At 44.9% G+C, this 22,090-nt stretch overlaps 1 protein-coding gene across 1 annotated transcript in view; it reads right to left on the bottom strand.

Annotated features, from left to right (window-relative positions):
- Positions 1-13,708: 13,708 nt before the first annotated feature.
- Positions 13,709-22,090, bottom strand: part of LOC132530543 (estrogen receptor) — an 88,328-nt gene continuing 79,946 nt past the window's right edge. The window contains exons 4-5 of the mRNA XM_060167746.1: positions 20,736-20,919; positions 13,709-16,559 (exon numbers count right to left, since the gene is read on the bottom strand). Of these exons, the coding sequence (XP_060023729.1) occupies positions 16,325-16,559; positions 20,736-20,919 (419 nt within the window). The 3' untranslated portion in view covers positions 13,709-16,324. The remainder of the gene's footprint in view (positions 16,560-20,735; positions 20,920-22,090) is intronic.

The raw sequence follows: 22,090 nt of genomic DNA on the forward strand, positions 1-22,090 counted from the left end.
GGCTAAGGAAGTTGGAAAGTTGAAAATGGCTAATGAAAACCAGGGCGATACACTGTAACCCAGGCTGAACAACGAGGAACATTTAATCTGGGGAGCCGAGGAAGCCAGTGGGACTTGGATATAATCTTTCTAAAATATGAAGGTCACAGTAACATGAATCAGACTTGCAATTTTTTTTTAACCTGTTACCTAATACAGAAGCAGGATCATAACCGAATGTGAAAAGCCCAATTGTATCAGGAGAAGAAAGTCCTTTGTCAGCTGTGCAGCAGATGACTGCATCTGATGCCACAGGTGGTCGAGAAGAAATCCAGAATCTCCCAGAGGAGGTCACGTGAGGGCCTCACAGATGTGCGTTCCCAGCCCAGGCCTACACCCCGCAGGAGACATTCTTGAAGCAGTTGCTGGACTCAGAAGGTGAAGCTGCCAGACAGCTGCCCACATCGAGGACAGTTCAGGCAGCCGCCCCAACCGCCAGCCACCTGCACAGCTCACGCCCCACCTCCAACACTGCACCTCCCCGTGGGCTTTACAGGTTGACCAGAAACTGTAGGCATGATGCGTCGTGCTACAAAGCAGTCCGTCCAGGCCAGTGGTTCCCAGTGGTTCGCAGTGTGGTCCAGATCGGCAGCATCAGAGTCACCTGGAAACTTGTTAAGGACGCGCCACTTTGGGCTCTAGGGCTGGGCTTCTGAGCCACCGCCTGCCCTGGGTTTCCTCGTTTTGGGACCAGCCGCCACAGTGGATGCTATGTAAACAGTCTTCCCCACCGACTTGTAATGTCAGCTTCATTGAATAATAGGTTTCTGTATAAAACTGGATTTTTATTCTGGACTCTGTCTTGTGTTCTTGATCTATCTTTCCATTGCTGTCTTAATTATAGCAGTATATAGTATAACTGAGTTTAGTAATGATGGATATATGCAATTACATATAAATATAAGCTATATAATAAATAATATTAATAGATGGTATACATAACTATTAATTCGCTATAAAGTATAGTAGCGTATATTAGTTACTTTGTTATAAGTTTTCATTCTTCTTAGGAAAAATCCCATTTCTTTCTCTTTTTTATATGTGTCTATTTTAAAGGCTAATTATTAAAAGAAATCAAGTATTTGAATTACAAAAGATTCTCTTCTTTTCTAAAGAAAAATGAACCGTTTCCTGTGTCCCTCTCAATTATCTCCCAATTTGATGTTACTTTTCTATGCCTTTTGATTTTCTTATTCAAACAGTGTACACATGTGTTTTTAAAAGCTGGATCTATTCTTACTGTTCTGTGACTTGCATTTTTCACTGAACAATACTCCACAGACATATCTATACATATGTGTCTATCTCCTCTGCATTGGACATCTCAGTATCTTCTTTTCAACAGTTGTTTCCTTCCAGGTTTTTGCTGTTTAAACAGTGCTGCGTTTATCATGCTTGTAGGCATATGCATGCATGTCTTTGTGTAGTGTTGCTTTTATTTCCCCCAGTTGCATTGTTCAAGGTGGAATTACTGAATCAAAAAGGTATGTATATTCTAAACTTTAATAAATTCTGCCAGATTATTTTCTAAAACGTGGTAATGATTTACAGTCCCACCCATAATGGAGAAGAGAACCCTTTTCCTCAGACCCTCCCTAAATCTAGAGCAGTGGCTTCCAAATTATGAGAATTCATCCCAAATTATTAATGTTCAAATTCTGTACATTAAAATCTTTCAGGGGGCGTTTAAAAATGTAGAACCCTAGGCCTTACCCCAAACCAATTAAATCATTGGTCTCTGGGCATCAGTATCTGTTTGAAGCTCTCTGGGTGATTCCCTTGTGCCGAAGGTCTGGAATAGATGTTATCCATTTTCTAAAATGTTGCCCAGTTGAGGCAACATTAGCTCATTGTTTTTAAAATGTGCGTTTCCATGACCAGTTTATATGACAGGATTGTTCCAGTTGTGTTACCTGTGTGTGAAGCCTGTTTTATTCTCTATTTTTCCACTGTTTTTTCTTTTTTATGCTATTTCTAAGGAACTTTTTGCATATTAGAAAATTAACCCTGTACATCATATCACTTGTCTTGACTTTAGTCACACAAGAAGTTTTAATTTTTTTTATATATTTATTTTTGGCTGTGTTGGGTCTTCGTTTCTGTGCACAGGCTTTCTCTAGTTGTGGCAAGCGGGGGCCACTCTTCATCGCGGTGCGCGGCCCTCTCACCATCGTGGCCTCTTTTGTTGTGGAGCACAGGCTCCAGACGCGCAGGCTCAGTAGTTGTGGCTCACGGGCCTAGTTGCTCCGCGGCATGTGGGATCTTCCGAGACCAGGGCTCGAACCCGTGTCCCCTGAATTGGCAGGCAGATTCTCAACCACTGCGCCACCAGGGAAGCCCAAGAAGTTTTAATTTTTATGTCATCAAATCTGACAGGTTCTTTTTCCTTTATAGATTCTGGATAGTGTATATTAAGATGGCCTTTTCCACTCCAAGATTATGCAAATGTTTGCTTGTACTTTCTGCGAGTAGGTCTATAATCTATCTGGAATTATTTATGTAGTTGCTGTGAAGCAGGGAACTACTTTGTCATGTTCCAAATAAATAGATAATTGTCTCAGTGCCAGTCAGGAACAAGACAAGGATACCGCCTGTTATCACTAGTTTTTAGCAACCAAATGTCTGTCAGCACGGGGCTTGTTGAATAAATTATAGTGCATACATAAAGTGTTTACTATAATGCAACTATTTTTAAAAAGTGAGACCAATCTATATTTATTGAGGAAGATGTCTACCATATATTCTTTAAAAAAATGATGTAGAATGGTTTCTATTATATGCCCCCATTTTTAAAAAAATTTTATTTTATATTGGAGTATAGTTGATTAACAATGTTGTGTTAGTTTCAGGTATACTGCAAATTGATTCAGTTATACATACATTATACATGTATCTATTCTTTTTCAAATTATTTTCCCATTTAGGTTATTAGAATATCGAGCAGAGTTCCCTGTGCTGGTACAGTAGGTCCTTGTTGGTTATCTATTTTAAATATAGCAGTGTGTACATGTCAATCCCAAACTCCCTAACTATCCCTCCCCCAAACCCTTGCGTGATTTGTTTTTGAGATCCAAATTGCTGCACTAATAATAATACTTTTAAAAGACAAGAAAAAGGTACTTCTTTCATGAGGAGACACTTGATTTGCTTTTTAATTAAAAACTTTTTTTGATATGCCCAAAATAAATGGTGACAGGTCATCTATTGAAAGTGGCAGAATCCTAATGGCTGAGCCCACTCCAAGTGGTCATCCTGGATTTATTGCTGGTTCCAGGACCTGAGAGCAAAGTGGTGAAAGCCCCCGATTTGGGATGAGGGGGCCACCGGACCAGGGGACTTGCCGAATCCCCAGAGAAGAGCCTTCCCGGGAGAGCCGTCCTCCAAATGGAACTCATCTGTTCAGGAAAAAACTCCACTTCCTAAATGACCTCCCACCTCCAGGAGTCACTCTGCTGGCAGGTGAAACCAGTCCATCAGGGACAGCCTGATGGCAGGAAGTGATGGGGGCGGGGACACCGGAAGTCACGGGCAGCTTCCACTAGCGCCTTGCCTCTCTGGTACAGGCGCCAGAGATTCACGCTGCTTTACAGTTTCCTTGCTTTTTGCTCCTACTGAACAACCTCCTGACCGATTCTCCTCCCGAAAATCAGGCTTGGGAGTGAGGCTCAGTCCCTCCTCTTCCCCCCACCCCCATGGAGTCTGAGATCAGAATAGGAAACTGATAGCAGAACACGAAGCATCTGGACGTTTATGTAGTCCTTTTTGTCCAAGTCTTATTAGAGAGGTTCTACCTATAGTAGAGACTCCGGAGTCAAAACACCTCGGCTCAATCCGCAGCTCAGCAATTTCCTAGCTGTGTAACCTGAGCAAGTTACTTAACCTTTCTGTTCCTTAGTTTCCTCCTCTGTAAAACGGGATAATAATAGGACCCACTGCCTGGGGTTGTTATGAGGAGATAACAAGGTATGTGTTGTATAGTACAAGGCAAGTACTAAGGGGCAGTGATGCTGACCAGTTTATTATTGTTTATTCCAGTTTCAAATGGATTTCAGAAATGGCTTTTGAGAAGAGCTTTCCACATCTTCTTCCCACACTCATTTTTACCCTTTTTTTTTTTGCCGGGGGGAAGGAGAAAAGCTCTTAGAAACTTGAAAACCCCAGAATCAGCCAGAGGGACAGAGGAGCGTCCCCTGGGTTTGCATTTCCGAGGGCCTCCCACTGCCTCACCAGGTGGGGTTCCCTCAGGACATCACCTCCCCAGACTCTCACTGTCTTCTTCGCTGGCTGAGGAAGAGGGGACCTGTGGCCTGATGATGCCTGACAAAGGTCACAAAACTATAGACCAAGACAAATGTCGGCCAACTACAGGTTGTGGCCTGTTTTTGTAGGTCTTTGACCTAGAATGGGTTTCATATTTTTTTAAGGGTTGTAAAACAAAAACAGACCAGTGAGAAATTATTGCCAGCCACATTAAGTAAGACACTTACTCCGGCCCTTTACAGAAAAAGTTAGCTGCCTCAAGAGATAGAGTCGCCCAAGACAAACACCGTTAGTGGAGTTGTTCGTGGGAGAGCTGCACTAAGTATGACCTTGAGCCTTTCAGACTCCCTTCTCCTGACTGGACTTCTCAGAACGACATCCCCACCGGCTCAGCTCAGCACTCGATCTACAATCCCTCACCTCAGTCTGGCTGCCATCGGGGAATTCTTCCCCTGAAAACACTTCTGTGGCAGCCATGAAGAATTCTTTCTTTCTTTTATCTCCGCAGTTTTTTGTTGGATTTTGTGGGGTGAGGTGAGGCCAGAGCTGTCAGCTTTGTCTTTGGAATGGAAATGGCATCTTCTTCCACGAGTAATAGGCATAGAGGGTCCTGGCCTCTCAGAAGTTGCGTGTGCAGAACCCTAGTTGGCGCACCTGCCAGGTCAACGGTCCTCGTTGTTCCCTCAGCTGTGAATGCCGCCATTAGAAAAGTGAAGCTCTGGCCCCTCCGCAGAGCTGCTTTCTCAGGGCTGGGGACTTCCTGTTGGCAGAGAGCGTGTACACGTGGCTTCCCAGAGCTCAGCAGGAATGGGAAGTATGGGACCAGGATGGTGACGTAATTTGGCAGGTGATAAACCTTGTTCGTTCAGAGTTTTGGCTCCTGTTGAGGTCCTGGCACCATTCCCCTGGGGGCTTCATCAAGCAGTGTCTTCTCTTGGTGGTCTTTGTGGTACCCAGAGGTCTACTGGCAGCTGCTGCAGGCTTGTGTCTCCAAGGTCACAGAGAGGTGGGAGCTGGGGAATGGGGAGACTCACCTGTCAGAACACTTTAGTGGAAACGGGACACAGGACGTTTGAAAGGGCATCTCTTTTATCTTCCTGCCTCTATGAAATCATAGAAAATAAATGAAAAATTCCCCAGAGTGCTTTAAGCTCTCTGATACAGGCTTTCCTTTACTTTTTCAAACCAAGGCCAAAGCTCAGCAGCTTTTCCTACAGGAATAAGCCTAGAGCCACCTGGGGTTCTGTCTTTTCAGGATCCGGGTCTTTCTACTTCCTGGACTCAGGTTCGCATGATCCTGGGCTAGAAAAAGTTGATACCAATATTGCCAAGTACTGACAACCAACTTCTCTATCCAAACGTCCTGTCTTTTCATAAACTTGCTAATGCTTTCCCTTATATACATTTTTTTTTTGCATTCAAGAATACATTGGCTTGTAAGGATTGTTAATGGGTGTTTCTGAATATTTAATAATAAAGTCAGAGATGAATGAATGGGTTCTTAGCTCTAGCTCTTAAATAGCTCTAGCCTTTTAATCCAGTCTTACTGAAGCATCTAGCAGCCCCGTTTGGTCCCTTCAGCCCTTCCCCTCATTTTGAAGGAAACACCTTCTTTGCCGTTGTTGAGCCCCAGATTTGTCCCCTCCTTAATCACGCTGTCCTTAAGGGACTGGGAGGGCATGCAGAGCAGCTCCCAGAGGCGGTGGCAGGACCTTCCGCTGCTGACTGTGCTGTTCCCTTGTCCCTGCCGCCCCTCCAGCCTGTGGTCTGGTGCCCTGGGTATTAACACGTGCTCTTTCTGGTTATAAATCTGGGAGTACTGAGGAATCTTTGCAGCTTACACCCCATTGAACCTGAATTCATGCAGCCGGTGAAATGTTTCTTTCTCTGGCCTTTCCCACAATTACTGATTTCTCAATGAAAAGACATCTGACGACAGGTTGCGCGGCTGCGGAAGGGGCTAGCGGAGCGCTGAGTCTAGGAAGGCACCCAGAGCACTGTCTATTCCAGGGCCTTCTGGGGGACTGGCTCTTGGCAAAGTCTGGAGCTGGACCCTTCAGAGTCCCTCCTCTGCTCCTAGCTGGCCTGGCCTCTGACGTTATCCCACCCTGTTTCGAAATCACTTTTAAAAATATTTGCCTCCAGGGCTTCCTTGCTGCAGTTTTTTGTGTGTGTGTTTTTTGTTGTCGTTGTTGTTTTCACCTTCGTCTAGTTAGGATGAAAGCTCCTATTTTGTCAGTTCTACACAGATACCAAGTGCCTGAGACGTGGGCCATGGTCCTGTTCCAGGGCTGTGAGCTAGGAGCTGGTCTTGGGACAAGGGAAGGGGGTGAGCCTGGCCCAGGTCCTGTCACACTGAAACAGGCCCTGCTGCCAGTGAGGGTGCCACTGCCTCTGACTTCAGTGTCTCAGGTCAGCAGCTAGAAATAGAGCTGCTCCTGGTGCCAAGGGACAGATGAAAATCACTCTTCAGCTCAGCCACTGTTCCTGGCAGAAACCAGGGACAGGAAGGGTGCCTGGGTGACCTCAGCAACCAGGAACACTGGCACCAAGTTCCAGGGGCGTGAGCAGAAGAAATGTTTCTCAAACTTTCCTACCCAAGGTCCACCCACTAGCGAGAGAGGGGGACACATTTGTCCAGAAGTCGGAGGGCATAACATGAAGCATCCTGCCCAAGTGCCGTATTTCTAAGAGTCACATTTTGCCTTAAAAGTTCGTGGGAATTTTTCTTTCTACTCATAAAATGTGAAAGCTTGTTTAAATACAAAAATTAACACTTTCTCTGATCTTGAGTACAATTTCATATGTACTCTGTGACTTTTAAGTAACCCCTAGGAAGCCCAAACCCCAGTTTAGAAAGTGCCAATCATGTTTCAGGTCAGGAGAACTGATCCACTGTCCGCCATTCAAGAGATGTCTGATCTTGGGAAACTTACGTAACTGTATGAATGCTCAGTTTCCTCATCTGTAAAGTAAAAATAATAATATATCTACCCTCATATCACAGCTGTAAGGATGACCTGCAAAAATGTGTATGAAGCTGTTATCTGGTATAGTGAAGCACCCCAAAAATGGCACTTTTGTGTGTGTGACCCTGCACGTGTTGTGACTCGGGGTTGAAAGGAAAATCAAAGATCATTCCATCTGCTGCGATCATTCCATCAACATTTGGCTTGGAGGTTATCCAGTCCATGCAGAGATGTTTCCCGCTGTAAGGAATTCACCCCACCCGTACCTTCAACCAGGTGTCCCAGATTATCTGTAGACAGTTCTGTCAGAAAATGTACCTCTCTCTTGAATGAACGTCTCTCCCCTGGCCTTAGTGCTCGTCTTTTGGTGGTAGCTACAAATATTGCACTCTTACGCAACCATGAATGTGAACATAAAACTAGCTTTGTAATGCACGTAGTCCAAATAATAAAAGTTACGAAAATTTGCTGCCCCGAGGTATCCATTCTGTATTTTTTGAGAAGCAAATCTAAATATGGCGGTTCGCGGGAATTCTCTGACGGTCCAGTGGTTAGGACTCTGCGCTTCCACTGCAGGGGGGCCTGGGTTCCATCCCTGGTTGGGGAACTAAGATCCCACGAGCTGTGTGGTGTGGCCAAAATAAATAAATTAATTAATTAAATTAATTAATTAAATAAATATGGCAATTCTGAATGCAAATGTCCCCAAAGGCTTAAGAATATGTCACACTGGAGAGTGTGATCTGGAGCCAGTGTGTGAGTGGATCTAGTCCCAGTCAGGCACTCCAACTTTGACAAACTCCCACAGATAGATTTAAAAGTTCCACAGATTGCTAAACGTTCTCCCAAAGCTGGCTGAGTACTGGAAATAAACACACGGCACCTCTAGACAGCTCTGTTCCTTAGTAGCCCCAGAAGGATAATAAGACAACACACGGGGTATGTGGAGAGGGGGGCTTCCAGGGATGGCCCAGTGAGGAGACTGGTAAATCCTTGCTCCAAAAAGCAACTATAAAGCTGAACAAAACTGACAAACACAACCATTTCAGCACTCTGCGAAGTGGCCAAAGGCACACAGCAATATGAGAAATGTTTACTCTTAAAAAAGTGCTGAGATGGGCTTCCCTGGTGGCGCAGTGGTTGAGAGTCCGCCTGCCAATGCAGGGGACACGGGTTTGTGCCCTGGTCCGGGAAGGTCCCACATGCCCCGGAGCGGCTGGGCCCGTGAGCCATGGCCGCTGAGCCTGCACGTCCGGAGCCTTGCTCCACAACGGGAGAGGCCACAATGGTGAGAGCCCCGTGTACCGAAAAAAAAAAAAAAAGTGCTGAGCATTGGGTGAGTGCAGGGGCTTCTCCCATCCCCCACCCATGGTCGCAGGTGGCTCACTTGATTTGGTGGATGAGCAGGGAAGACCGAGGCTCTAATAGCCCCAGGTTGTTGCTGTGGTTATAGCAGGTGCCTTCCTGGCTGAGGCTGCAGACATGTGTAGCAGAGGCTGGAAAGTGCCCAGCTTCCCCCAGCACTCCGGTCTGACCCTGCAGGCAAAAAGCTGGGTCAGACTTGAAAACAGCCTGAAAACTAAATGTGCTCCCCAGTCCACATGCAGGTTCATCAGCCAAGGATGAAAGTCCTCCTGGCTCCAGGTGCTGGGAAAGGTCTGTTCAGTCATTAGATAATCATGAAGCTATACAGACACAGGGGCAGCTCCTTGGAAGTCAGACTCGAAAACCAAAATGAGAAGAATAATCTAAGAACCTAGCAGAAATATCTGAGGCCAATGACTGCTGGAGAGACAAATTTCACCATTTTAACCCAGGTGAGTTACTAAACACAGAAACAAGCAACAGTGGAACACAGCACCAATAGCAAACCACTTTAAGGGGATCTGAACCTGGAGTTGCGATGACATAGTGTCTAAAGCATTCAGCTTTCAATAAAAAAAATTATGGGATATGCGAAGGAACTGGATAATGTGACCTATGCTCAGGGACTAAAGAGGTCAAAAGAAACTGTTTATGTGTCTCCCCCGATGCTGGATTTAGCTGACAGTGACTCCAAGCAGCTATTATGAATGCATTAATATATCTAACAGAGATCATGTTTAAAGAGTTAAGGTATGACAACAGTGAATCAACAAATAGGGGTTCTCAATAAAAGATCGAATTTATAAGAAAAAAGGACTCAAGTTTTATGCTGGAGCTGAAATGGACAATAACTGAAATTCACTGAAGGAGCTCAACCTAAGAGTCAAGATGTGGCAGACGAAAAAAATCAATTCCCCTGAAGATGGGTAAATAGAAATTGCCCAATTTGAAGAGCAGAGAGAGGAAAAAGGGATTAGAGAAAAATGAACAGAGCCTCAGAAACCTGTGGAACAACATCAAATGTACTGACCTGTATTTAATGAGAGTCACAGAGGAGAGGGGAGAGGTGAAGAGAGAGAAAAATTATTTGAAAAAATAACGGCTGAAAACTTCCCAAACCTGATGAAAAGCATCAATCTACACATCCAAGAAGCTCAGTGAATCCTAAGTAGGATACACACAGAAAGATCTACCCTTAAACACATCATAGTCATGCTGTTCAATGAAGATAAAGAGAAAATCTTGAAAGTAGCAAAGAAGAGCTGACTCATCAGATACAGGTGAGCATCTGAAGGTTTGAAGCGATGGAGGCCAGAAGGCAGTGGGATGATACATGCTCAAGACAAAACAAAGCAAAACTGATGACCAAGAATTCTACATCCAGAAAAATGTTTCAAAAATGGTGAGGGCTTCCCTGGTGGCGCAGTGGTTGAGAGTCCGCCTGCCCGATGCAGGGGACACGGGTTCGTGCCCTGGTCCGGAAAGATCCCACATGCTGCGGAGCGGCTGGGCCCGTGAGCCATGGCCGCTGAGCCTGCGTGTGCAGAGCCTGTGCTCCGCAACGGGAGAGGCCGCAACAGTGAGAGGCCCGCGTACTGCAAAAAAAAAAAAAAAAAAAATGAAGGTGAAATTAATACATTACCAGAGAAAAACAGAGAATTCATTGCTAGTAGACTTGCCCTACAAGAAACACTCTAAGAATTTCTTCAGACTGAAAAAAAATGACACCAGACATGTGAATAAAATCCAAAGGAAGAAACGAAGAGCCCTGAAAATGGTAAATATGTTGATTAATATTAAAAAGTCTATAAATATATATATTTTCTCACTTCTTGTCTTCTGTAAAAGATACAAAGTTGTGTAAGCCAACAAATATAACATTTTATTGTTGGGTTTATAACATATATAGATATGTATGACAATATTAATAATATGAAGGAGAAGTAGAGAATGGAGCTATATTGGAGCAAAGAGTTCTATTTTATTGTATCAAATTTAAGTTAGTGTTAATCTAAAATAGACTGTGATAGGTTAAGATGCATAGTGTAAGAGTAACCACTAAGAAAATAATTGTACAATAGTAAAACAAATCAACAAAAATTAAAATATTACCCTAAAGATATTTATTTAACCAAAACAAAGGAGGGGCCAGTAAGGAGGAATAGAGGAATGAAAAAGACAGGAGACATGTGCAAAGCAGCAATAACAAAATGGCAAATGTAAATCCAATCCTATCAATGATTCCGTTCAATGTAACTGCTCACAGAGCATAATAACCATTATAATGATGGCTAACATGTATTGAGAGCTTTCTATGGGCAGGTCCTATACCAGGCACTTGAGACATTTATCTCTTTTGATCTTCATAATAACCCTATGAAGTGGGTATTGTTCTTATTTACATTTTAGATATGAGGAAACCAAGGAAAATCTGGACTGAAGAACTTGTGCAGGGATAATAGAACAAGAAAACAAAATAAGCTTCTTGGAAACCAAATGACTCAAACAATGAAAAAACTAAACTCATCCTAATAATGAAGAGAGTGCAGACACTCAGTTGGAGAGGACTCAGGAAAGGGAGCAGTGCCAGGGGCTGTCCTTAAATGCTCGCTGTGAATTAACCCGTGTAGTCTTCACAGCAACACTTCCAGGCAGGTGGCACTATTAGCCATCTTTACAGGTGAAGAAATTGAGGCACAGGGAAATTACCTTGCCCAAAGTCACACAATAAATGGTAGAATGAGGATTCAAACCGATTAATCTAGCTGCAGAGCCTATGTGCGAATTATGTTGCCTCTCAGTTAGTCACATTATCTCCTCCACCCCCACACTGCCAATTCACCAGTTAAATCACAGAGAAAATGGGGAAAAGAGAATAAGCAGGTATCTCTCTCTGCAAAGGGAAGGGAGTCGTGAAATGGAAACCAGAGGTGGGATGGGGTGGGGATGAACCACTTTCCTGCTTCACGTGCATGATGGGGGAGAGGTTTCCGAGCAACTATGTAAGTTTCAGATCATTCACTTATCCATTCACTCGTTCTTTCTTCTTCCCCGCAAAGAAGGGGTTGGGATCAAACATTAGAAAACAATTACTATTTTGATGAGCACCTCATATAATCTTCACAATTGCCCTGTGAATTAGGTGTTACTATCACCATTTTGTTGATGAGGAAGCCGAGGCTCTGAAAATTCATGACCAACGGTCATAAACCTTGTATGTGCTGGAGCCCAGAAGTATGGCCAGGGCTGCCTGATTCTAAGGTCCACACATTCCCTTCTGTGCCTGGGTTGGGGTGGGAGTGGGTAGGTGGGGTTGGAGGGGAGCCTGGCATCAGACGGATCGTCTGAATTCACTGTGCTCTGCAGATGCATGTCACCACCTTGATCCTTGATCTCGGGCAGCCGGTGCTGAACCACTAGCGAGAAGGGAGCTGACAAAAAAACCAAACGTCTTTCATTTAGGTCTTTATTTGAACACCAAATAGGTAGAGAAAATTGTTTAAGGTGCTTGAGCATCCCACTGGATTCTTTACTTTCTTTAAGGTGCAAAAGAGGTTTACAAGTGTGTTTCATTGAACGAAGCAAAGCTGCAACAAAACAATCACATCAATAATAGTATATGCGTCGGCGAAAGGGCATATTAATCCATCACACACAATTCGGCATTTGAGCTTTTCCCCATAAAACAAGAGCTCTACACTGAAGAACTTGTAGTGCACAAAAAGCATTGTTTATAAGCTGTGAGAGAACATAAACTGGCATAATGTCACTTATTAATTCAAGTCTCTATGACCAATGACCTCTCTGTGAATGCAAAGGGGTCCGTGCCTCAGGCACCTGCTCATGGGGCTGTATGTGGTTTCCAGGGTACACAGCTCTGTAAAAACACACTGAAGATGGGTTTGAAACATGGCAGCATTTACATATTTAAAAAGTTCAGGCACATTTGGATGCAAAAAAAAAAAATAGAAATTTTTCTTGAATCTCTGAAAGACAGTGCAAATCGAAGTACCCTAATAGAGGCAGCAGGTACTTAGGAAACAATTTTAAGTGACTTAGAAAGAGGCCACACTCACTTCAATCCAAATGGAAAGGAACTGCAGTTAGAAACAGAGATAACACTAATGAAAAGGTGGATATTTGGGACCACAGTTAAAGTCATTTGCTCCAGTTGAGAGTAAGTGTTCAGGGAGTTCATCCCGGAGGTGTGCAGTGTCATCTGAATCATCCTCCCAAGACTTGCACCAAAGAGAATCACGGTTGTCTCAGAAGCTATGTATGACTCTGTTTGTCTTTCCAATAACCAGCTTCCTGAAGCAAATTTGCCTGTGAATATCAGACATTACTGTAGTCCTAGTGATCACTCCCGGTATCCACAGTCCAACTCAGAGTTGGGAAGGGATTTGGAATTGGTTTCATGAACCAGTGGCCTAAATCAACGGCCATTTCAGTGTATAAGATTTTAACGCAAGAACAACTTAATGGGATCAGAAGTAAATTATCAGTAAGTCCCTTATTTGTTCAGCCCCCAAAAGGCATAGGATATGGCATGGTTAAACATAGTTGTAAGGTTAATAGGGAAATCTAATCAACGACTACACTTCCTTAGGGGCTGGATTTTGCAACCTACGTAGGGTCTTCTCTTTGGATGAACTAGCCTCTCTGATTGTTGCATGACAGCATTGCAGAATCATTACCGCAAGCCTGGAGCTAGGCAATGGCTAAAAGAAACACAGACCACTAGGTATTCCTTGGACTGTACTGCAGATGCCACTAGTTCTTCCCTAGAACTCAAGCTGCCATTATATCTGAATGGCTGTCAGATACAGCTATTTATTTGTGGTTAACAGGGCACAAGTGAAATACTGAACCCTGGTGCATACCCCAGGCGCCAGTATTGATCTGCTTCAAAATACTTTCAAGACTCTTATTACGATATTTCCCATTCTTCAAATTCCTAAACCCACGTCCCCACCCTACCCTCACCCACCCACCCCACCCCGATCCACCATGGCTTTCAAACTTTAAATTGTCTCAGAGCGGGGGGGGGGGGGGAATACAGCATGTTCCCTACACCCAAGAGTAATGTCAGCGGCAAAGTACCAGCTGTCCATTAGTGGCACTTGAAATAAGAAGAGACTTTAAAAATTACTTGAAACTCCCGGGCTAACATACCAACCATCTGGTGTTCTCTGCCCCATTTCAAACGTAGTAGTAGCTTAACATTAATACAAACATCTCAGATGAATAATGTAAAACCCTTCACTGGATTATTGTTTGGATTTAGCTGGTATTACATCACCTATAGTCCTAGAATTTTTTTTGTTGTTTTTATTTTTTTTAAAAGAAAATCTAAGTATAAACATTAAAAAGAACCCACTGACCCATTCACTACTGTCCAAAAATATTACTACTTATATTTTGGTAAAGCAAAATTAGCTGCCCTGAATAATTTTCCTTTTCAGGCATAATCTCTGCTACATATGATTGTCTATCATTCAGGATCCAACAATAGGCATCTGGATTAGTGCTATTTTGTCTACTGTGGATATAAAAGTTGATATGAAATGTGATCTTCATTTAAATGAATAATCACCAGGCCTTAGGCATCAATGACTACATCACAAGGTAGTAATACAAAAAAAGTAAACATTTTTCCTTGGTTTTGAATGTTAACCCAGTCAAATTAAATCCAGAACAGAATTACTACATTCAGTTGTCTGACAAACAAGCATTGCAATTTCAAAAAAATATATATTATACTATATAAGGTGCTTCTTAAACAAAAACAACAGAAGAATTATGTTCTAAACATTCTTACTGCAGATACTGATACATAAAATTGCCCCCCAATTTAGATGCACTTGTGAAAACAACTGTTTTTTTTTCTTGGCCCTCCCAGGTTCCCAGTCCTTTGGTGATCACTGATTGGGTCATTGGAAATGGATGAAATCCACTTTTGAAACAGGCATCCCAAGAGAAGCCCTAGAAGTTTGGCTGGGTTGTTGGCTGACGCATTGCCTATCACTGGGGTTTGAGTTAACAGACGATGCGGTCACCAGAGGAAACCAAACTTTCTTTTTAGCTGAAAAGGGGAAAAATCCATAATTGCTTTAGAGAAGCAAAGACCCAGGGAAATCTGCCCTGTGGCTGGAGTAGGCCTCTCTTGTTTAGCCTATAGGTTTAAGGATTCCTATGGCCCAATTCTGGTCTTGCCCTCTGGGCTTATGAAGGTTAATGAAATAGACTCTAGGGAAGTTTGTTTGTTTGTTTTTCCCTCAAGGCCAAACCCTGATTGTTGGATGAGCTCTAAACAACCAAGGGCAGGTGTGGTCTGACCAGGCCCCAGGCAGCCTGAGTACGGAGCGCTCCAGTCCTGGCCCTGTTCCCCCGCCCAGAGTGTGCCTCCAACCTGGGCCATGCGGGGAAATGAGGAAGAGAAGGACTGCCCCATGGACCCCAGGGCAGCCCCGCAGTGCAGTATGGGGTCTGCCAGTAGCACTCCTAAGTGGCTGCAGCCTGCGGCAGGGCCACCCCGAGCCTCACAGTTTTATCCAGTTTCTGCCCTGCTTTCCTCTTTGGTCTCTAGTACCTGCAAGAATCATGCCCATGTACTATTAAGCCCACTGCTCCAGGGCTAAAAGTGTCACCAGGGTGCCTGCTCATTTAAACTGCCCTTGGTCATAGCCTGGGCACTACCCCTAATTCACCTTGTAAGTTACACACCAGGAAGAGCCAAGCAGAGCGCCCTCTGCTGATAAGAGTGAGATCACACCAGAACAGGTCCTGAAGCCCATTTACTGCAAGTCCTGGGGGGAGAGGGCTTTCTTTTATAAAATGGAAAAAAACCCAAAAAACAAGAATTTATCTCTCACAAAGGAACTGGTGTATGTGGAGGTGACTTAACTGGGATCAACTTGCTGTTTTCCATGGGTCCATGGGAAGCAAGAATTAATTGGAACCCATGACCTATACCTAGTGTTCTCAAAAGCTAATGGTAAAGCATTCAGCCAATCTGAAGGTGCAGTGTATTTAGTTGACAAAGTGTTGACAGTTAGGGGTTCTTCCTTCCCTGTGTGAATCTTGTATTCCTATAGGGGAAGTGGGTGCACAGTCACCAGATATTCTGCTACAGCCATGCAACAGAGCAGAAGCTTTAAGGTCTGACTTTACTAAAATGATATGTTACTATAGGAATACAAGAGGATGTTATAATGAACCCTGGACCTAGCTTTCTCCAAGTCAGCAATTAAAGGAGCCACTTTCAATTCTTTCCTGTGGCTTACGCTTAAATAAGATCCATTAAAAAGTGCTTCACATTCACGGAGGTGAAATGTCCACTCTCCAGGCCTTGGGTCACAAGTAGCTAAAGTGCACGGTCATCTGAGCCCAGCTCGTAGGCGGAGCTCAGCCATGAAACGCTAAGGGAATCCTCATGCTGAGTAAGGTAGCAAAGGGAGAGAGAGCGAGCTGTTAACAAAGAAAGTAGCCCTGGAATAATCCCTTTGGCTGTTCCCAAAAGAAGGTGTGCCACTTAGAACCGAGCAAGCAAATGAATGGCCACCCATATTAGAAAGCCAGCGCTGGGTGCATGCCAGAGTGTGTGCAGGGGCAGAAGTCGGCTAGAGTGATGCACGATGTGGATAAAGTGCGACAGGGATTCTCAGAGCCCTGGGGGAGCCGCGGAGCTCTCAGATTGTGGTGGGGAAATTCTCTGCCTCCCCCGTGATGTAATACGTTTGCAAGGAATGTGATGAAGTTGAGCCGGCGGTGGCCAGCTGGCTCTGGTTCACGTCCTCTGTGGGTGCGCTCCCGAAATTGGCTGGGGCGTGCAGGCGGTGGGCGTCCAGCATCTCCAGCAGCAGGTCATAGAGAGGCACCACATTCTTGCACTTCATGCTGTACAGATGCTCCATGCCTTTGTTACTGTGGGCGGGAAGACACAGACAGGACCACTTTAGACCATCCCCAGATCCAGGACTGCTGAAATGCCGAGGAAGGGCAAGTAAGAAAAACCCCAGCGACACTGATATGCCAACCTTTCTTCCTATTTAAAGAGCCAGTTTAGGGTTTACTATGCAGGTGAATTTCTTTCCCTCTATCACAATTACATCTAAAAAGAGAACAGATGAGATAGGCTACCAGGTAGGAAAGAGTTTTTATTTTTTAATTTAATTAATTAATTAATCTTAAAATTGTTATTTTACTTTATTTTTAGTTAATTTTTCTTGGAGTATAGTTGCTTTACAATGCTGTGTTAGTTTCTGCTGTACAGCAAAGTGAATCAGTTACGTATACATATATCCCCTCTTTTTAAACGTGCAATAAACCGTTCAAGAAGTTCCCTTGCTTCAAACTGTTCAGTTGCTTCCCATGTAACTCAGAATAAAATCTAAATTTCTGTCCGTGCTATGCAAGGTCCAACTGACACGGCTTGTCCTGCCCCTCTCCCTAACCCACTCCCTTTAACCACCCTAGTTTCCATGCTGGCCCTAAAGAAACAAAGCAAGACTTCCAGACTCAGGGTATCTGCCCTTGCTGTCCCCCCACCTGCATGAACTTCCCCCAGATCTTCGAATGCCACCTGCTCTGAAAGGCCTTCCACGACCCCAGTGGCATTCAGCTCAAGACCCTGCAGGTTTAGCCGTTGGCTTTCATGTTACTGTTTTTCTCCCAGCACTACAACCTGACCTTCTCCTATGAATGTATGTCTTGTATGTATGTTTATTCTTGTTCCATAAGCATGTGCACACACACACATACACACACACACACACACACACACACACACACACACTGCCAACCCACATCCCAACACACACTGTGCAAGTTCAGTGAGGGGCTGCAATTCGTCCATCCTGTAGGTCTCCAACAGTGGCAAGAACTGGTAAATGCTCAGAGAATATGGGCTGGACGGACCTAGGGAAATGCATGTAAATGGTGCTTCTCCTCTTACCGCTCTTCCCCCGACCCCCAGCCCCGTCCTCCACCAGCTACATCTCTGCTCTCTCCCCACAACACTACCACCAGGAAAAAAAAAAAACAACTATTCTCTAGATTGACATTTATTTAAAAAGAATCATGGATCATGAGTAGACAGACCAAGAACATCCTAAAAAATATTTGCATTTTCAGTAGGGAAAGTCAGCCCTAGCTGGAGACGCGCCATGGAAACATAGCATCAAAGCGATTCGGGCCATATGACACAACCACCTAAATTACGTTTTCCAGTGGGATTTTGTTTTCTTGTTTTTGTTTTAATTTAAAATGCTGTTAAAGTTAAATGCCCCTGGATCTGACACCGTCTTCCTCTTGCAACCTAATGAATCACATTTACCATCCGATGAAATCTGGTGTTAAATGCTCTGAATAACAACATATGGCTGGGGCCAAGCTTAACACAACAGAGTTCCGTGATTCAGATTGGCTGTAATGAGGCACCATAATATTGTTGTTGGTATGTGGGTATGTGTGTGTGTGTGTGTGTGTGTGTGTGTGTGTGAGAGTGAGAGAGAGAAAGCTCAAAGCTTGCAAAAGAATAGCAACTTCTCTCCAGCTCATCCCACAATTCAAACAGGAACTCTCGCCGCCGTGGCCCTTGGCCATGTGTTGCCAGTAAAACTAGCAAGGCCTGTATGTGCAGTGCAAATATACTTGGTATTAACTAATTAGGCTGGCTAATGCTGACAAGCAGTTAATGGATTTGAAAATCCAGCAATTCCTACCAACAAAAGAAAAACCTTCATCTGTGATACATGGTTTCTACGTCAGTGAAATTCCTAGCTTGGAGTAGAGCTAATACATTTTCTTCAAGGGGAAGGTTACTCTCTCGGTCAGGAAATTTGGTAGGGGATTATGTTATTCTGATCTAACCCCCTCTTCCCTATGTGTAATATTCATCAAAAGAAATGGATGGGAAAGGACTGAAAATGTGTACTCCAAATGCAGTCACCTACTCAACTTGGCCAATGTGAGTCCTTCATCTGTGACACAGGGATTCTTGGGGACTCCCTAAGAACAGAGACTGCAGTCACTTTCTCCCCAACTTTGGCAAGTGAAAGCCATCATTTGTGAATTTCAAATTCATAGGAAAAACCTCAGGTAATTTGTTCATTCATTCATTTATTCACTCATTCACTCAGTAATAATGTTGTGAGCATATACGACATGTAAGACTTCATATACGGCACTGTGGGACATACAAAGAACGAAAGATACATTTATTTTCTCAAGAAGCTAACAGTTGGCAACGTTATCTCCAGAAAAGGAGGCACCTGGGACTTTGATGGGATGAACTTCTTGCCATTTGACTCAGTCTCAAGGTCTGAAGACCCCTTAAAAATTAATCAAACTCTTTCTAGACACCTTGGCCCTTCCCTCATAGCCACTAAGAAACAGAATCTCTTTTTCATTCCTGGGGTTCTGGTGTAAGCCCAAGGTCATAGAGACTTCATCATGCAGGAGTGTCATCACTTCACCTCACTGTTGTGGCCTTTCTGGAGTAAAGAATCCGATACTTTCTTCATCTCTTCCCTGCAGGCTGGGTTCTGTTCACGGGAACGGTACCCACTAAGCCTCTGGCCGGCCATTTAGAATGGAAACAAGGCCACTTTTACCTTCTGGCACAGAAAGACTCTATTTCCTCTGCTATTGTCCTTCTATAGAAAATATTTATTGAGTAGTTACTACGTGCCAAGCCCTATGCTAGGTGGTGCTGGGTACACAGAGTAAGCAAAATGGATTGTGATAACTGCCTCACAGAGTTTACAGCCTAATGGTGCTGAAAGATAAAAAATGAGCAGTAACAATCAGGAAGGACAGGGTATAAATCTCACCTAGGTGTTAAGGGTCAGGAGATGCTTCCTGCAAGGAGTCATATCTAAGCTATGATAGATTAGCTTACTGTTCAGGAAGATTCACTCTCTGTGCCATGTGTCCACGATCCTTGACTTTGGCCTGTATCATGTGACTTGCTTGGCCAATGGAATGTTCGTGGACATGACTTAACTAAAAGATTAAAATGCACTTCTCCAAACAGACTCACTTTCTTGTGCCTCTGCCATCAGTATGAGAACATGTCTCAGCTCTCCTGGGGCTACAAGGAGGGCAAGAGGCACACGGGGTAGTCACCTGGCCAACCTTCAGGCCTGCAGCTAGATGCAGAGTCTCCCAGCTGTGCCCTGCTTCCATCAGCTGACCCGCAGATGTGCGCGTGAGCCCAGCGGAGGGAAACAGCCGCGCAGCCCATCTGCAGCCTGCAGCGGAAGTCCCCCTTGACTCAAGAGAACAGCTGATTAGGGCTACAGCCCAGACTACCAGGAAGTCCTGAAAGTTAAGTAAGGCTAGAGCATAAGAAGGAATATAAGCAAAATAAATGGATTTATACTTTCATCTAAAAGCAATGGGAAGCCATTTCAAGGCTTTAAGTAGGAAAGCAATGTGATAAGATTTGGTATCAGAATGATCACACTGGCTCTACTGTGGAGAATGGATTAGAAAGGCTCTGAGCTGAAGACAGGGAGACAGGTTAGGCAGCTGGGGCAGAAATCCAGGAGGAGATGATGGTGGCTTGGGCGAGGGTAATGGCAACGGGGGTGACAAGAATGGATTGAGAGGGATGGAGGAGTCAACGTCGACCATCCACAAGGTGTTTGGACCCAGAGTCTCTCATTTAGAATTTCCACTTGTTAAGTAAGGAGAGTGCGACACAGGAACAGTAATGGATGTGCGCAGTGCTTTCCGAGGACGAGTGTGCTCGCGGACTTCCCCCGATTGGCTGGGGCCGAGTGAACAACCGGACGGGACCCTCCTCCCCTGAGCTGCACGCGGCACACTCTTCCCCGGCTTAGGATCTTGCGCATGCGCCAAACTGAGCGAAAGTATCATCTCCTCTCTGCAGGCTTCTCTGACACCCGCCCACACCCCAGACTGAGTTACTCCCTCCCTCTGCTATCCTCCCACAGCCTTTATGCTATGTGCCGGGAACCGTCCCGAGTGTGTTATCTGTTCTCAGGCGTCAGCCCTTCCTGGGCCAGCCGTCGCATATTGTTGGGGGCTTGACTGCTTTACGTCTCTCCCATGGGAAACCCAAGGACGCCTCACCTCATGTGCCTGATGTGAGAGAGGATGAGGAGGAGCTGGGCCAGACGCCGGTGCTGTTGCTGCAGAGTCAGGCCCGCTTTGGCCATCAGATGGATCAAGGTGTCTGTGATCTTGTCCAGGACACGGTGGATATGGTCCTTCTCTTCCAGAGACTTCAGGGTGCTGGACAGAAATGTGTACACTCCTGAATGTGCAGAGAGAGAGTGAGAGAGAGAAACTCAAAGAGGATGAGGTCCGGGAAGCTGGGCATGTGCGTGGGACGTAAGACTGAGCCAGTGCCCCTCCCCCCACCCCGCCCCCGCCCGGCAACAGGGAAGTTCGGGATCTGTTCGGTCCAGGCAACCATGCAAAATTCCTTAGGAATATACGTGTGTGAGAGCACACGTTTAGGAAACTCATGTGGCCCCCTGTGTGGGAGCCAGTTTCCAGGATTTGTCATCAAGATTCCCTGGAAAGGCACTGTTCGCCTTGGGGCCATGGTGGTTGACACCAGCCACCTCTCCTCTGACACGCCTGTCACCAACGCTATCCTGTTAACGCTGATGACAGCTCCACGAAGGAAGCATTATTGTTCCTTTTCACATGAAGAAAGCGGAGGGCAGAGAGCTGCATTAACCTGCTGAGCACACTCGACAGGATGGAGCAGAGTTGAGAACGAGCCAGTGTGCTGACTCTACATCCGGTTTTATAACGGAGACGCTAAGTTAGAGACACGTGACCTCTCGGTGAGGTGCACAGAGAGAGCAAAAGTGATTTGCTAAGTGACTGACAGGCAATTTTTAATTTGCTGTTACAGTTCAGGTCAGCTGTGGGGCTTTCGTAGTTTTCATCCTCAGCTGAAAGGTTTATGATGCGAGGGTAGAGAGGACCCCGGGAACTGCTGTATTTCACTGCCAGGCATGGTTTTTTTTTTTTTTTTTTCCCCTCTTGCCTTTTTTCTGGTAATAAATCCTGCTCTCGGGGCCACAGGTAGACTCAAGGCTGAAATTAGACAATCAGGTCACTCTATCCTTTTGGATAGTATTAGCCCTGAGATAGACAATCAAAGCTTTTTCTGAGTTTGTATATGGAAGTTGTGGGCGGAAGTTCCTTCCTCTAGGGTGGAGGCACTGGGAGTATGAGAATGTGGGACTTGTAAACGCCATCTTCCAGGTACGTGGAGCTCCCCCTGCAGAATGGAGCCCAGCGACGACCAGCAGAGGTGATAGTTACGCGGGGGAGGCAGGAGGGGGGAGGGGAGGGAAGGGAGAAATCCTGGTTCCTGTCATAAGGTCCTGGTTCTTACTTTTTTCATTTGACCTTAGAGCTTCCATAATGTCCTTTCTAACACATGAATCCATAAATCCCCTGTTTGC

Source organism: Lagenorhynchus albirostris, chromosome 12, assembly GCF_949774975.1.
Source record: "Lagenorhynchus albirostris chromosome 12, mLagAlb1.1, whole genome shotgun sequence".
In the NCBI taxonomy this organism is placed as follows: Eukaryota; Metazoa; Chordata; class Mammalia; order Artiodactyla; family Delphinidae; genus Lagenorhynchus; species Lagenorhynchus albirostris.